A 17,350-nucleotide genomic window follows, 5' to 3' on the forward strand; every position below is an offset into this window, starting at 1 on the left:
TGCTTGAACCACTGATACCCTGAATCTCAAGGCCTCCAGACCCACGGCCATACACTGATGAATTTCCCCATGACTTGTGCTTGAACCACTGATACCCTGAATCTCAAGGCCGCTTGCTTCCAGCTCCAAGAACCCTGATTCTGAATCCACTTCCTTGTATTGATCCATAACCAACTTGTAAGCTTCACTTTCTTCAGCCAAGTACCCATGTTCACCATGTTCTTTAGTCAATGCAACTTGAAGAGGATCTTCAGTGTTCAACTCTTCAAGAAGCTCATCAGCAAACTCTTCCAATGTTTCAATATAAAAGATATGTCCTTCTATAGTTGGCTTCTTCATCATTTCCTTTACATCAAACTTAAGAGTTTCTGATCCAAGGTGCAGCTCAATCATTCCACCTCTCACATCAATGGTTGCTCCTTCTGTTGCAAGGAAAGGTTTACCCAAGATAAGTGGATCAACTGGTTCCTCATCCATTTCTAAGACAATGAAGTCAGTGGGGACTTGAAAGCCTCCTACCTTAACATGTAGATCTTCAAGTAAACCTATGGGAAGCCTCACAGATCTATCAGCTAGTATCAATTATATCCTTGCTGGCTTGTAGGTATTGAATCTCAGCTTCTTTGCAATAGAGTAAGGCATCAAACTCACTGAAGCTCCTAAGTCACATAACCAGCTTGCAAACTTCAAAGGACCAATAGTCATGGCAGTGTAAAGGTCCCTGGGTCAGATAGCTTCCTAGGGACTGTCCTCTTTTTAATTATTGCGCTACACTCATGACTTAGAATCACCATTCCTTGTAGTTCCTTTGTCTTGTTCAAAATGGCATCCTTTAATAACTTCCCAAGCTGTGGAACCATGAGGAATGCTTCTATGATGGGCGTAGTGAATTGAGTCTTCTCAAGTTGCTTCTCAAAGATAGCTCTGGCCTTGTCTAAGATCGGCTTCTTAAACCTCCCTGGAAATAGAAGTATAGGCTGGTATGTTGGTGGTGGAACATAGGGTTTCTCAGGCACCACATCTTGTTCCACCTCTTTGCTCTTATCATTCTCAGCAACTTGATTTTCTTGCTCAATCCTTTGAGCTGCCTCCCCACCAACTTGCTCATTGTCCTCAATGAGCACTTGTCTAGGTTCTCTCTCTGGTAACTCCTTTCCACTTCTAAGAGTTCTGGCATTACAATACTCTTTTGGGTTGGGCTCAGGTTTACCAGGTAAAGTTCCTTGTTGTCTTGAGGAAGAGGCTTGATTCTTCTCTAATGCAATGATCTTTTGTTGCATTGTCTCATACTTAGAACCCAAATCATAGAAACTGCTTTCAACCCTTTGTTGACCTTGTAGAAGCTGCTGTAACACTCCACATAAATCAGACCCCATCTGATGTTCCTGAACCGGTTGTGGCTGACTCAGCTGCTGTTGTCCAAATGTTGGTGGATACTTGTGTTGCTGCGGCTGGCTGTTGAAGTTATTTTCATGAATCTGCGGCTGCTGCTGACCATACCCTTGTGGCTGCTGTACAAAATGCTGCTTGGGCTGATAGTTCCCTTGAAATTGGTTTTTGTGAACAAATTTCTGTTGACCTTGTTGAGGAGGGTAGACTTGGTCTTGAGGGTTTGCTACATTGGTGCTTCTATAGGACAGGTTCTGGTTGGTGTTGAAGTTATTGTACCTTTGAAACCTGTTCTGCTTCCCTATGTAGTTCAGCTCCTCTTGGGTAAGACCTTCTTCATTGACATTGTCAAAGCTTGGAGACTGATCATCAAATTCACCCACAAAGTGTAGTGGCTTTTGAGTTGCCACTAACACTTTATCATGTTTACTCTGCAGCTCTCTAATGTCTTTCTCCATTCTTTGCTCTTTACTTGAGCCCTCAGTTCTGTTTGCCTATCAAAATCCTCCCAAGAAGTATCATTACTCATGGCTAAGTTTTCTACTAGCTCCAAGCAGCATTTATCTCTTTACCCAAAAAGTTCCCATTTGAGGCTGTGTCTAACTGATTTCTGATCTTTGGAAGGGCTCTTCTATACAGGGTACTAGAGGGTGAAGCCTCAGAAAATCCATGATGGGAACATTGGTTTGTGTAGCTTCTAAACCTCTCCCAGCTTCCCCAATGCTTTCATTGTTGTGCTGGGTAAAGCTTAATATCTGGTTCCTCAACTTGGTTGTCCTTGAGGTGGAGAAAAACTTAGATAAGAAGGCTAGTTTACACTGCTCCCAAGTCTGAATTGATCCTCTTTTTAAGTTCTTCTCCCACTGATGAGCTTTATCTCCCAAGCTGAAGGGAAAAAACCTTAGCTTGAAGTTTTCTTCTGAAACTCCATTGATCTTAGTCAGATCACACACCCTGTCAAACTTATCCAAATGCTGTAGTGGATCCTCCGTAGATAGTCCATGGAACTTTGAGTTCTGAACCATGTTAAGCAACGATGCCTTCACCTCAAAGTTGTTTTTTTGGACTGGAGGAGCTTGAATGCCTGCCCTGTATTGGTGTGCATTGGCCCGGTCATTCTCTCCCACAAACACTGGTGGAGGCTCTTAACGCCTTGGAGGTTGTGGCTGCTTCTGTGTTAGTTGGATCAAGTTGTGATTAACTCCAGCCTTTCTTAAGTGAAAACCATAATTTGACAATCCAATTATCATGTTTGTGCATGTCATTGTGAATTCATGGGTACCATAAAATATTTGAGCTCTCTTATCCCTTTTTACCACTCTTGCTAGCTCAAATAGTTGTTCTCTCATCTTCAGACAGTTCCCTGCCTTTAACCAAATCATCTTCAGACAGTTCCCTGCCATTCCCTGCATATGTGTGAGACCTTGTTTCTAGTAGACTTGGTAAAAAGTGTTGGGTTTAGAGTGACAGAGATAGGACTGCATGTAGATACTACTCCACCATCAAGGGCTAGTCTAGGTTTAGACGTGTGTATGGGAGTTTGTTTGAGTGTGTGTGATAACTAAGAGTTTTCAAGGCTCTTTGTAGAGGTTATCAATCCCCTGTCTTGTAGTACAAGGGGTTTATCAATCCATATGTGGCGTTAGACACTAAACTATGTGATCAGGTTCTTAATTCAAGCAAATAAGTGTGGTTTTGATAAACTAATGACAACTACAAACTTAAAAACAAGATAAATGACTAAAGAAGTGATCAAACAAAGAACTAAACAAATGACAAGTGATGAGAATGTATGTATGATGATGAGAAAGGTCTTAGACATGATAGTGGATTAGGGTGCCTTCAGTGATAAACTAGTGAGCTAATGAACCATATGATCAAGCAAACCATTCAACTTAAACATCATTGATTAAGCTAATCCTCTCATGAAGGTATCAACTTCTATGCTAAAACAGCTTCTAACCTAATCATCATTAGTGAAACATGAATCAGCAAGCATTAATAACCAGTTTAATCTGTCATTTAAGCATATAAACAATCATTCCCATGATGAAGAACACTTAAACCTCTAACAACCTTGGTTCAGGCATTTCATCAAACACTTTTGGTGCATGAAATACCCAGAATCTAGACCACATATGATGTGTATGGATCTAGCATTAAGAACAGGTTGTAGAGAATGGAATATGCATGATCTAACCCTTAAGCTCACTAATCTACCACTTAAGCACCCTAATCTACATATCTAAGACCTTAATATGGAGGTTACTCACTAATCATGATCAACACACTAGATCCTTTGCAAGATGTGTTGTTAATCATATGATTAGAAGTGTATAGATGAAGAGATAGATGATAGATTTAGAAGAAAGCAGCTTTAAACACAAAGATCTCTTAAACTCTCTTGATGAAACACTCAATAATCGATATTTCTCTTCTTAGTGAAGTCTTTTCACAGAAGAGGCAAGAGACAAAAGGGAATAAAGCTTAGTTTTTGGGAAAAAACCCTAAAAACTATTTATATGTCTCTAAAAACGAACCGGGTCAGCCCGGAACAAACCAGGTCAGCCCAGAACAAACCGGGTCCTGACCCGGCTTTAGTGGATAAAGTGGAAAGTGTGCGAGTTAGTCCAGTGTCTCCCAGGTCGCATGACCAAGTCGCACAGGTGAAGAACTTGTCTTGTGAGACTTAAATCGCTTAGTTTTAGCCGCACGCCCAAGTAGATGTGTTTTGCGAGTCTTTGTGCGGCTAAATCTTCTTCTTCTTCAACTCGCAGGACCAAGGCGGTTTCTGGGGAATGTACATGTGCGACTTGGTCATACTTTAGTCCCAAGCCGCATGCCCAAGTCGCACAACCAAGGAGAGGAGCTTGAACGAGATAAAACCTTGTAGATTCAGCCGCATGCCCATCCAGGAGTGAATTGCGAGTCTTTGTGCGGCTAAGTCTTCTCTGATCCTTAACTCGCACGACTATGTAGCAGGGATCTTCAGTAATGTGTGCGGGTTGGTCTCCATTACTCCCAGGTTGCAGGCTCAAGTCGGTGTAAATTGCGAGTGATCGTGTGGCTTAGTTCCAGGCGCGGCCAACTCGCATGCCTAAATCGCACGATTGTGGACTTAGCATTTTTCTTGCTCGGGAGCCTCAGGCCTCATCCAGTGATAGCTTACCCGCACTTCTCAACTTGCAGCATCAACTTCCAGGCATTCATCTTCAGGCCTGCGAGTTAACCAGGTCGCAAGACTATCTCGCAGCATTCAGAGCAGCTTGGACCACTTCGCATTCCGGGAAGCGTAACTTCCAGGATATTGGTCTGAATTGTGTGATTCCGGTTTCAGAGGATAGAAACTTTGGTGAAGGACGCTTCGGTGCTTCGGAAGTGGAAGGTTTCCTGGAGGGCTCATCTTCACAGTGTATTTACACGATCAGGGAAAGGCGTCTAGACATGTGTTCATTCCGGAGACCGTATCTTCTTGCTCATAGCTCCGAATTGAATGATCTCGGATGTTCTGGAAAGAGGACTCAAATATCGCTGATTCTCATGAAGGCCCTGTAAACTGAATCGGTCTGGAAGTGCACCGTCCTTCGCATTCTTCGGAGCTCATCGGCTCGGTCCAAAACGGCAGCGAGACAGGAGTTTCTTCTGACGAGCTTAACTTTCTGCTCACGCGTTCGAATTCCATGATTCCACTTGCTCTGGAACCGTGATCCAATCCTATATAACTTTGATGAAACATCCGACAGCTGAATCGGACCGGAAGGTTCCCTGGACAGGCGATTTCGGAAACGTGTCTGCACCGGGAGATTTTGGCCGAGAAATTTATTAGCCAGTACGCGTTTTGGCCGAGGAATCCAGCCGTGGTACGTGAGAATGGCCGAGAAAAACCTTCCTGGTCCGCGAGAATGGCCGAGAACCTCCTTTCAAGCTTTGATCACCATTTCTCTTCCTGGATTCACCTCTTCAACTCCAAATAACTCCAAATAACTCCAAATGCACCTGATAAACACTCAAAACATGCAAAGACTCATTGGGACCTAATGCATCTCCTAAGTCCTAAACAAACCCTAAGGACCTAAAATGCATGGAATAAGATATGCTTTGGAATGAAATATACAACCTAAATGATGCAAATTATGAACATATCAACTCCCCCACACTTGTCCTTTGCTTGTCCTCAAGCAAACAAGAACAAAAGAGAGAGAGAGGTTGAATGCATGGGAGTTCACATTTCCTTTTTGAGAGAAGTGATCACAATGAGAATTCAAGTTCATGCTCAATTATGCAATGCAAAGCCATACTCAGATATATATCAACTCAGCAAGGAATCTCCACAAGTTCTTCTCTCTCTCAACTCTTTCACATTCATTAAGCTTTTATCAGGTGAATCTCATGATGCAAGGTTTAAACAAGCTGGCTTGGCTAGGGAGAGGCTATGAGATTAAAATGATCTCATCAGTGTTCAAGCGGGTTTAATGCAGCAAAGGGATCTCTCTATGAATGATCAAACTTTGGCAGAGTGCTAAAGGTAAAAAGCAACCTATGCATACAAGGGCAAAGACTCATCACACCCCACCCTCTACTCAAAGCTTTCTCACTTGCTCACTCTCTCAATAACCTCACTTTTCACACTTATTTTCCTCTCACTTGGGGACTTACTTTTCACTTTCACTCTCAAGTCTTGGAGTTCAAACTTTACTCAGCTCTTTTTCTTTTGCAACCTCTAGCCTCTTTTTTTTCTTTCTTTTCAAAACATTTAAGCTCTTTGGCTTCTTTTCTTTTCTTTTTACTTAGAAGCTAGACTCTTTCTCTTCAACACACCAGAGCTCACTTTCTTTAACTCAAAACTCCAAGACTGATTTCTTTTTCTTTCATTCCCCTAGCTATTTCCACTCTCTCTATTCCACTCTTCTCACCTTTTTCCACTCACCAACAAGTCTTTTCCCCTACACTCATTCCTTGCCAATACTCTCAGTTCCTTGATGTTGGAACACATCACTCAATGAGACCTGCCCTTGTCGCTCTAAACCTAACACTTTCTGCTAAGTTTGATCCAAGGTAGCCTTTCAATTCACACACAAAAATTGGCTTGAAAGAAGGATGGGTTCAAGGTGAGGGAACTGATCCATGATGCGGATTCAGCTACTTGAGCTAAGGAAAAAGGGTGGTAAAAACAATGGTTCTAGCTCAAGTATGTATATCGGTATCCACAAGCTTTTTCAAACAATGCATCACAAGATATTTTCAAGTCAAGTTCAAGGTTCCCACTTAATTAGAGTTGAGTTCAATTCAAACTTGCTTCTCAGATTCAGATCATTTCAGACTTTGCAAGCACAGAAAAAGATTCACAAGCATATTCAGTTCAAGTTCTCAAAGTGATGTACTCTCTAGAAAACCTATCATTACTCCCTGAAAGATGCAACCTACATGAACATGCAATCTAGACTCAATCCTAAAAATGAGAATGCAACTACATGATCATTTTTTTGTGAAAATTTTTCAGATTTTTCCATTTTTTTTTTGGTTTTTTATATGCTTAGATGAGACTATATGAATGCATGCAAGAATGTGACTCAAGACTCAAAGTGAAAAATAAGAACAGAGAAAACATGATTAGTAAAAGATGAAACTCCTCCCCCACACTTAAATAACACAGTCCCTTGTGTTATAAAAGCATAAGAAAGGAGTGAAAACAAAACAAACAAGTAAAATGCAAAAAGAAAAAGAAAATCTACATGCATATTTACAAGGTTTAGAGTGTTACCTAAGAGCTGTGGAAGTCAGACCCCAATGAGTAAGAGGGGTTTGAAGTGTGACCGGATGGTGTCTCCCAAGAATGATGGCTTTCTTCATCAGAACCGTCGTCAAGATCCACCCAAGTTGTGCCATATGTGACCAGGGCTGTGCAGTTCATGGAACTCTCTCCAACTTTCTCTCTGTTCCTTGGTGAAACTCGTGCTGGAGACCCACCTTTGCAAGGGTTTTCAAGCTTCTTGATCCTCTTCTTCATCTCCTTGATGCACTTGGCCGTCTTGTGGATGGTTTTGTCTTGGTACTTGCACCAATGTTGGAGAATACCAATCTTTTGTTGAGCTCTGAACCCTGAAGTGCCTGGTTCCTCCCAGTTGTAATCATCAAAGTGGTATCTGTTTCCACCAAAACGTTTTTGAGGTGGAGGCAGATCAGCATCTTGAGCACCAGCAGCACTTGTGGTAGCATCTTCAGCGGTTGCTTTCTTTCCCTTGGAGGCTTCTTCTCTGCAAGCTTGCTTGTATGTGAGGATTGGTGGATCAGTTTGGACATTGTACAGCTCTTCCTTCAGCAAGAAGAAGTGAATGTTCCTCTTTACTTGGACTATGGTGATGGAGGGATTGGGCAGGAGAGTTTGTGCTGGCTCACTATTGAGAGTCTTGAAGTTGTAAACTACCTTGGAACCAACTCTTCCTTGAAGGAAACCGATCTTACACAAATGGGCTTCATTAATCAGATCAAACCTTGCCTTGTTCTCCTTGAATCTGTACCCCTTGGCCTTCAAGATCTTTGTTACCACCCATCCATGGGTCAGGTTTGCATCCTGCTTGGTAGAACCCCACATGCACTTTTTGTAGAACATCAAAGACCTTGCTAATTGAGAGGCAAGGCAAAGTGGGTAAGCATATCCTTCATAGGGTTCCCCATCTTCATGAGTTGGCATCAGCTGTTTCAGCCCCACACCAAGGAGCATCACATCACCTTTGTGAACTCTTCCAACATCAATCTTGAAGTAGAAGCTGTGAGAGAGAATCTTGTGTACATATCTCAGAACTGGATTCCTTATCCAAGAGGACTTAGCTATTCCAGCTGTGTACTTCCCAGAAGCAATTGATCTCTATAGAAGTTGAACTTCATCTTTTCTGAGATTGACCTGGTTGGAGAGAGGAACATTTCTAGGTGTAGAAAACCCAAAAATCTCATTCAATTCTCTGAATGACACTGAATAGTCCTTTCCTTTCACAGTAAACTCCATATGTCCAAGCCCATCTCCTTGAAGAATTCTTGAATCCCTTGGGTAGTAAATGAAAGCTTCAAAGGAAGCCAAGAACTCTTGAGACTCCTCTTCATAAGCGATTTCTCTCATCTCCAAAAGTGACTCAATACCCATGTTCCCAAGCAAAGTTTTGACATCTTCATAGATGCCAATCTTCTTCAGAAAGTCCACATCAGGGAACCTCCCTTGCTGGATCTCTATCTGTTGAAACTTAGCCAGATAATCAAGTGTTTCTGGTTCAGTTTACTTGAACCTCTTTGATCCCTCTTCAATGGTGCTTTGTGAACCACCAGCTGAGCTGCTTGAGTCACTTTCAGTCTGTTCACTCTCAGATACCACAGCCAACTGTTTCCCCTTCTTCTTGGAACCAGAAGCAACCACCAAAGCTTTCCCTTCATGCCTTGTCCTTTTTGGCGCTGGATCACATTTTCCTTGCTTTGTGGCATTCCTTGCTCCTTGACCTTTTTCTCTTGGCTGTGAAGACCCTGAGACCAAACCCTTGCCCTTGGATGCAGTGCCCTTCTTCTTGGCCTGAGAGTTGGTTCTTTCAGTCATCTGCTAAGAGATTCTCAAAAACAATGTTAGTACAAGATCCAGCTTCACAAAATTCTCCAAAATTTTGAAAACATTTGTTGCAAGAATCGATTTTAAAACCACATGAACAGGTGTCTCAAGCCAAGAATCAATCCAATAAGTTCATAGCAATGCAAAAACAAGAGTACAAAGCAAGGACTCAGCAAGAAACCAATTCATCTCTTTTTTTTTTTTTTTAAAAAAAATCGATTTTTTTCATGAATTACTTGCAACAATTTTCAAAACTCAAGGACAAGGAATCACCAACAAAGTGCTCTGTTTTCCAAGACTATCTAGCACCCTAGCATTTATAAAATAATCCCAAGGTCTAAAACAACCTATCAAAATCGATTCCACACCTTGAAGTTCAAAAATCACCATTGGAGAACATGGAAAAAGGTGAATTTTAACAGAGTGAAATACCTTGGGATTTAAGATGCAACGAGTTTGAAATGCAATCAGGATGATGTTAACAACTCAAAAACGAGTTCAGAGCACTTTGGTGGAGAAATGAGAGAGATATGATGAAAACAATGGAGAGAAATGAGAGAAAGAGTTGCAAACTCGGGTTTATGGTGAGGAAGAGAGAGTGTGGGACAGGGTCAAGCCTTTGGACTGGTGGTCAATAGATCTATTTTGACCAGTCAAGGCTTTGACTCGTCCTTTTCTCGTTGACCGGCCTCTTTTCTCTCCTTGTGTGACCTGGAACCGTCGGGATCAAGCCGCACGACCATCTCGGTGTAGAACCGGAATTATTTTTGTGCGACCTGGGATCTTCTGTGTCCACCCCGCATGACCAACCTGCAGTAAAAGTGCTTCAATTCGGTTTTATCTCTTCTTCATGCTGCGACTTGGTCTCCTTGCTCCCAGCCAGCACGCCCAACTCGGAGTGTATTGCGAATGGACGTGCAGCTTAACTCCTTTGTTCCCAGGCCGCATGACCATCTCGCTGGGTTTGGGACATGGCTACCTCGGGGTCCTTTCTTTTTTTGGTGCGGCCTGGCATCCATGCTTCCCAGGTAGCACGCCCAACCCGGAGTGAATTGCGATCATGTGTGCGGGTTAGCTTCTTTTGTTTTAGGCCGCAGCAACTACTCGCAGAACTTTGGACTTAAGATACCTCGGCCATTCCTCTTTTGGTACGGCCTGGCCTCCATGCTTCCCAGGTAGCACGCCTAACTCGGAGTGATTTGCGAGACACCGTGCGGTTTGGTTTCCATTTGTCCCAGGCCGCAGCTCCTACATCGCAGATCTTGGGACTTAATCACTTCGGCCCTTCTCCTCTTGGTGCAGTCTGGCTCCTCTGTTCCTAGCCAGCATGCCTAACCCGGAGTGATTTGCGAGTCTTCATGCGGCTTGGACTCCTCTCTTCTTACCCGCAGCACCAGCTAGCACAACCTCGGACTTAGACATTTTGGACTTCTTCTTTTTGGTGCGGCCAGGTCTTCTCTCTTCCCAGGTCGCAGGCCCAATTCGGAGTGAATTGCGAGTGGACGTGCGGGTTAAACTCTTGGACATCAGCTAGCACACCCAACCCGCTGGATTTTCCACTTAGTCACCTTGGCCCCTTCTTCTCCTTTGTGCGGCCTGGTCCTCTTTCACCAGGTAGCACGCCCAGGCCGGTGTAAATTACGAGTCCTGCTGCGAGTTGGTCCTTTCTTGATCCAAGCCGCACACCTAGGTAGCATTGAGGCGTTCTCCAAGTTTTTTCAGACCCTAAACACTTCTCTCAGCCCTCTCACATGCTCCATTCCATTCATCACTGAGCATGGTCCTCCAAAAGTCACCTAGAACCTGAGACCAACTCACAAAACCCATCAAAAAGTTCTAAAACATAAAAGAAAACAGAAGAAATCAAAAGAACTATGTACAAAGATAAGCTTAGGGTGTCTCCCAAGAGCACTTTGTTTAAAGTCTCTAAGTTTGACTTTGGAAACCTGTTTAACAGGCTGTTGGTGGATCAAGAAGGGGAACTGATGTAGCTTCCTCCTTCCCTTGTGAAACCAGATAGTGCTTGATCCTTTGGCCATTTACCACAAACTCTTGACCATTCTTTCCTTCTAAGACACAGCTCCATATGGCCTGACTTCAAGAACTTTAAAGGGACCAGACCATCTAGACTTAAGTTTTCCTGGAAACAACTTAAGCCTAGAGTTGAACAGCAACACCAGATCACCATCCTTGAACTCCCTTTTCAGAATCTTTTGATCATGCAGAGCTTTGGTCTTCTCCTTATAGATCTTTGAGCTCTCAAAAGCCCCAAGCCTTATCTCTTCAGTTTCATGGAGTTGAATGACCCTTTTCTCTTGAGCTGTCTTGATATCAAAGTTCAGCAACTTCACAGCCCACAAAGCCTTGTACTCCAACTCAACAGGAAGGTGGCAGCTCTTCCCATATAGCAGATTGAAAGGTGATGTCCCAATAGGAGTTTTAAAGGCAGTCCTATAAGCCCACAATGCATCATCTAGCCTTTTGCTCCAATCTTTTCTGCTTGAGCTAACAGTCCTCTCAAGAATGGCCTTGATTTGTCTATTAGATACTTCAACCTAGCCACTAGTTTGAGGATGATAAGGAGTAGCTACCTTGTGTTTCACTCCATGCTTTCTCAGCAATCCCTCCAAAGTCTTGTTCACAAAATGAGATCCTCCATCAGAGATAACAACCCTGGGTACTCCAAATCTTGGGAAGATAATGCTCTTGAACTGCTTCACTACAACCTTGGAATCATTGGTAGGGGAAGCAATGGTCTCAACCCATTTGGACACATAGTCCACAGCAACAAGTATATACTGATTCCCATAGGATGAAATGAAGGGCCCCATGAAGTCAATCCCCCAGCAATCAAAGATCTCAACTTCTAGAATTGGGTTTTGAGGCATCTCACTCCTCTTTGATATGTTCCCATGCCTCTGACAAGCATCACATGCTGAAACAACTAACTGAGCATCTTTGAACATTGTGGGCCACCAAAACCCACTCTGAAGAACCTTGACCACAGTCTTGAATGCTCCCATGTGACCCCCAAAAGCTGAACCATGACACTCTTGCAACATAGGTTACATCTCCTCCTCAGCAAGACACCTTCTATACAGCTGATCTTTGTTCAGGACATACAAGTAAGGCTCATCCCAATGGTATCTTTGAACATCTCTGAAGAACTTCTTCCTGTGGTAAGCATCAAGTTCAGGTGGTTCCACTCCACAAGCAAGATTGTTCACAATATCAGCAAACCAGGACATCCTCCTCTCTTGAATGCTATCCACTTCTTCAAACTCAAAATAAGAATGGAGCACCATCAGTGATTCCTCAGGAAGACTGTCATTAAGAGGGACTTCAGAGTCTATTCTCAACCTAGAGAGATGGTCTGCAGCTCCATTCTCTATACCCTTTTTGTCCTGTACTTCCATATCAAACTCCTGAAGTAGAAGAACCCATCTCAATAGTATTGGCTTAGCATCTTTCTTGGTCATCAGATACCTGAGGGCTGCATGATCAGTATATACAATGACTTTTGATCCCACCAGGTAGCTTCTGAATTTATCAAAGGCAAAGACTATTGCCAGCATTTCCTTCTCAGTGGTAGAATACTTCTCTTGTGCAGAGTCAAGTGTTCTACTGGCATAGTAGATAACATGTAACTTCTTGTCTTTCCTTTGGCCAAGTACTGCTCCAATTGCAAAATCAGATGCATCTGTCATAACCTCAAAAGGAAGGGACCAGTCTGGGGCTTGGACAATTGGTGCACTGACTAATGCATCCTTGATCATTGTGTGAGCCAAAACTCGCACAACCAGAAATTTGTCTAAGGAAAAATTAAGGGATCGGAAACTTCTAGGGTTTATCGCCAAAAACAGTAAGATCAAAAGAAAGTTTTTCTTGCTGTAGAGTGTTTAGTCTTTATTGCTTAGGGTTGCAAAAGTTACAGAGTGAATTGTTTACATCATCTATTTATACTAATTCTTCGAACCGCCTAGCCGAGAATCTCGGGAGAGATTTTCGGAATATTTCCTTATCGCCTCGTGCGGCTCACCGCCTTTGTATTTCGCCTAGGGTTTTCATGGGCTTCGTCTCTCAAGGCTTTAGTTCAGCCGATCTAACTTTTACACGGCTCGGCCCATCTAACCTCTCCACGGCTCGGCCCATCTAACTTCTCCACGGCTCGGCCCACTTGCCACCTTAGTCGAGACATGATTCGGTCCACCTTACTGCAGCACGGCTCGGCCCAGGTATGTTAGAGAGGGGCTCGGCCCATTTCTTATAATACGGCTCGGCCCATCTCTCCTTCTTCACGGCTCTCCCACTTGGTGATCGCGGCTCTCCTGCTTGTCTTGGTGGAAACGGCTCTCCCTCTTGCCTTGGTGAGAACGGCTCTCCCATTTGGTGGCCACGGCTCTTCCACTTTCCATACTTAGTCATTTTGGGATGGTTTTATCTGTGCGGGGTGAGAACCGACCCCAACAGTTAGCCCCCCAGCTCGTCAGTTTCGGAGACGAGAATGACGAGGTCCATTACTCCTGACCGTAAGATAAACCATCGAGCCAAGCTGTTATGACGTAAGCCCAGATAAGGTGTTTTGGGAGTGCAGATGCCGAGGCGTTTCCAAGGAATGCCGAGGGTGCCGAGGTGTTTCGAAAGGGTACTGAAGATGCCGAGGCGAGTTAAGGACGAGGCGATTTTGTATAGCAATGATGAGCCGTGACGAGGCGATTTAATGGTGGTTATGCCGAGCCAAATAAACGGCGAGGCGTTTCGAGAGAGAGTTCGTGCCGAGGCGTTTCGTTAACGACGAGGCGTTTCAAGATAGAGATAATGCCGAGCCGTTTCGTTAACGACGAGGCATTTCGTTAACGACGAGGCGTTTCAAGATAGAGATAATGCCGAGCCGTTTCGTTAACGATGAGGCGTTTCGAGAGAGAGATAATGTCGAGCCGTTTCGTTAACGACGAGTCGTTTCGAGAGAGAGATAATGTCGAGCCGTTTCGTTAACAACGAGGCGTTTCGAGAGAGAGATAATGCCGCGCCGTTTCATTAATGACGAGGCGTTTCGAAAGAGAGATAACGCCGAGCCGTTTCGTTGAGGCGTTTCAAGAGAGAGATAACGCCTGAAAGCTTGGGTGCCCAGACCGTTGGTCTTCCGAGAGAAGATTCCTGATTTATTGGCGCGTGTGACCGACGCAGTTTGATCTAGCCATTTTACTTCGGATCCCACGCGCTGTTTGGACGGTTCCCGAGGTTCACACGGAATTCACGCGCTTCATTTTTTCTATAAATGGGTGAGCTCCTTCATTCTTCCTCATTATCTTCAGACTCACTCGTTTTTACTAAAGGTAGCTCTCCCTTCTCTCTTCTTTCTCTCTCTAGTTTATTTATTTTCCGGCTAGGGTTTCTGAGGTCTCCGCCGCTCCAGATCTTTTCCCGGCGGAGGCTCGCCGAGTCGTGCTGTAATTCTTGTACAAGTCGTAAATTATGTCGAGCCACTCCGACGATTCGTTGGATTCACTCTTTCACTACGAGCCGAGCCGTGTAGACGCCGAGGCGAGAGGTACAACAGAATCCTCCGAGGCATCTGTTTCACCGAGCCCTTCCAATCGTTCATCTGACGAGGCGTCGAAACACGCAAATCCGTCAGATATCGACTCTACAGGTGACGAGCTGTCGGTTTCGACGAGCCGTCCCCAGGATCCTATTCCTGATGAAGGCATCAACCGCGCCGCAGTCAAACCCGTGGAGGAGGCATTTCCCTTTGACCTATTCGAGGCGAAGCGTGAGCTGGAACGTCTCATGGCATCCCGAGGCGCTTCCACATCTGGGCGAGGACCAAGAGTTAAGAGACAAAAACCTGACCCACCTGGCTCTACGCTTTGCTCCCTTGAGTCGCTCGAGGCGTTGAGGCATCGCTTCGAGATATCCGAGGCGGTGGAGTTCGTCGTTCCAGAGAAGAGCAACCGAGCCGACAAGCCTCTAGAGAATCATTTTACTCTGTACGAGGGGTTCTTCGAGCTTTGCTTCCTCTGGTTCCCGATCCCCGGAGTGATCCTTGAATATCTCTGGAAGCACGGGATCTCGATTGGGCAAATCATGCCGAGGGGATTACGGCATATGATTGGCATCTTAGTTCGAAGCTTCGAGTGCGGAGTTGATATCGAGCTGAATCACCTGCTGAACTTGCTGGAAATCCGGAAAGCTCCGAAGGGAAATAGATTCTATATTTCCAACAAGGCAAAACGACGGATCATCGGCGGTTTTCCCAGCAAGGATCAGTTTTGGACTGAACGTTTCTTCTACGTCTTAGTGAACGAGGCGTAGTCGGCGAGAATTACGTTCAAAGCACCAAGACCGCTTCGGGACCACTTGGTAGCCGACCCGAAGCTTTGCCTCGGCTCGGAACTGTTTTTGGTATCCTCTTCCTTTTCTGAAGATTTTTCCTTTTTGCTTTGTTTTGCAGTTCGGTGCTTTCTTCCCCCGATTCCCGACGAAATCTTTACTGTTCGAGACTCTCTTTCGGCGCGGAAGGTTAATTGGAGAAAGAACTTTACCCTCGAAAGAGTAGAAAAAGCGCGAGCCATCCTTGCCGGAGTCCCCGTCAGTTCTTCGTCCTCAAGTTCTTCGAGAGATACCCGGGAGAAGATGGTGATAATCGCCCTTAGAGAAAGGAAGAGGCGCGAGGAAGAGGAAACCGCTAGACGAGCTGCCGAGGCGGCTCACGCGCAAACCGAGGCCATCCTTCAACCCGACCCTCCGAGCCGGGAAGGCGATGTGATGATCCGAGCCGCAGAAGGCGACACTGCCGAGGCGGCTGAGAAAGATGTAGTGCCCGAGGTGGAACCGGGTGAAATTATCCCCGAGGTGTCCGGGGACGGCTCGGCGGCGCGGAGTAAGACTCCTTCGCAATCCGCTATCCTGGCCCTCCCGAAGTCGACGAGGCCACCGACTTCGGTCGTCCAGAAGTATGACTCTAGCCGAAAACGTTCGGCTAATGACAAGGGGAAAGGCGTCGCTGTTCAGAAGGACGAGCCGTCCAAGAAGAGGCGGAAAACAACGCCCGAGGACCCCACCGCGTGTTGGTTGTTGACGACCCCGACGCTTCTGCCGTCATGTTCTCGCGTGTAAATAACGCGAACACGCGTCTTCCTCCTCCGGAGAAGCTGAGGAGGCCGAGGTCATACGGCGCGATGGCGCAGCGCGGTACCAAGGTACATTTCTATTCGGTTTCCTCTATTTTTTTGAACTTTACGAAGTGTTTAACGCAGGTTTGTTCTCTGCAGTTTGTCGCGGCCATTAACGACCTGATGGCCGAATATGAGGCGGACCTGTCTAAGGTCGAGCGTCGTTTGGACGAGGCCCGAAATGAGACCGCGGCGTCAAAGGTGAAGCTGGAATAGGCGCAAAGCGAAGCCGCGGCAGCAAAGGGGAAACTCACCGAGGCGATGACCCGAGTGTCGAAGTTGGAAGAGGAGAAGATAGTTCTCCGAGCAGACGTCAACAAAGTTTCCGCTTCGGTGATTCGCCTGGAGAAAGCAAGGAGAGCCAAAAGCGCCGAGGTGGCGTTGCTTAAAAGGCGTATCGAGGCCAAGGACGCGCTGTTCGAAGCCAAGGTCAAACGCGCGAAGAAGGAGGCGAGGCGCTAGCTGACGGCGAAGTTTCAGGAACGTCTTGCCAAGGTGGAGGAGGGTTTGGTCAAGCTCGAGAAGGCCAAAAATGATGAGAACGATCTGGGACAGATCAAGGGCAATCTTGCGATGATTGCCGACCTGAAGAAGCCAGATGCCCCGACGCTTGACGACGAGGAGGCGAAGCTGAAAAGCTGGGAGAGTGAGTATGCCGACGACGAGGCGAACGAGCGTATTGCTTCCGAGATTCAGGGCGAGCTGTATTACTCTCCCGTATCACCGGACTCGGTTGACACCACCCTCAGCAACGAGCCGCTCGAAGAGACAGCGGCCAACTTAGGCGTGGTAGATCCGAACAGATCAAACGCTGGCACGCCGGTCCTCTCAAACCTCCTCGCTGAACGTGAGACGCAGTCCGCGGCCTGATACCCTCTGCTTTTCCCTGTTTCGTCTTTCATGCTTTTGTACTTAGGTTTTTTGTATGTTTTTTGAACTCTGTATGTAACCGGTGCCTGGACGGCTTTATCCACCCGACACTTATTTTTGCCTATGAATATTATTTTCTCCTTTAGCCGTTTTTTGTTTGGATGCACTTATTTTTAATGACTTGTGCAAAAGTCTGTGAAAACCAATGGCTTAGAGAAGATTGTCGAAAACTGTTGTGTCGGGAATGATTTTGATTGCTTCCTTAACTGAATTCTTGGAAATCGATAGAAAAGACGGGCTAAGGGTTGAGTTGTTTAAGGGTCTCGTT

At 45.4% G+C, this 17,350-nt stretch overlaps 2 protein-coding genes and 1 non-coding gene across 3 annotated transcripts; 2 read left to right on the forward strand and 1 right to left on the reverse strand.

Annotated features, from left to right (window-relative positions):
• Positions 1 to 701: 701 nt before the first annotated feature.
• LOC112088908 lies at positions 702 to 2,414 on the reverse strand. Its single transcript, XM_024159356.1, has 2 exons — positions 2,034 to 2,414; positions 702 to 1,883 (listed from the first exon to the last, which is right to left on the reverse strand). The coding sequence occupies exons 1-2, from the start codon at positions 2,412 to 2,414 to the stop codon at positions 702 to 704; spliced, it is 1,563 nt and encodes a 520-aa protein (XP_024015124.1).
• Positions 2,054 to 2,159, forward strand: LOC112082378. Its single transcript, XR_002897042.1, has one exon. It is a non-coding gene; the product is annotated as a small nucleolar RNA R71 (small nucleolar RNA).
• Positions 2,415 to 14,452: 12,038 nt separating the features above from the next.
• On the forward strand, positions 14,453 to 16,096 carry LOC112088909 (uncharacterized protein At3g60930, chloroplastic-like). The gene is made up of 2 exons (XM_024159359.1): positions 14,453 to 15,260; positions 15,432 to 16,096. The coding sequence occupies exons 1-2, from the start codon at positions 14,453 to 14,455 to the stop codon at positions 16,094 to 16,096; spliced, it is 1,473 nt and encodes a 490-aa protein (XP_024015127.1).
• The last annotated feature ends 1,254 nt before the right edge of the window (positions 16,097 to 17,350 follow it).

Source organism: Eutrema salsugineum, unplaced genomic scaffold (assembly GCF_000478725.1).
Source record: "Eutrema salsugineum unplaced genomic scaffold, Eutsalg1_0 scaffold_8, whole genome shotgun sequence".
Taxonomy (NCBI): Eukaryota; Viridiplantae; Streptophyta; class Magnoliopsida; order Brassicales; family Brassicaceae; genus Eutrema; species Eutrema salsugineum.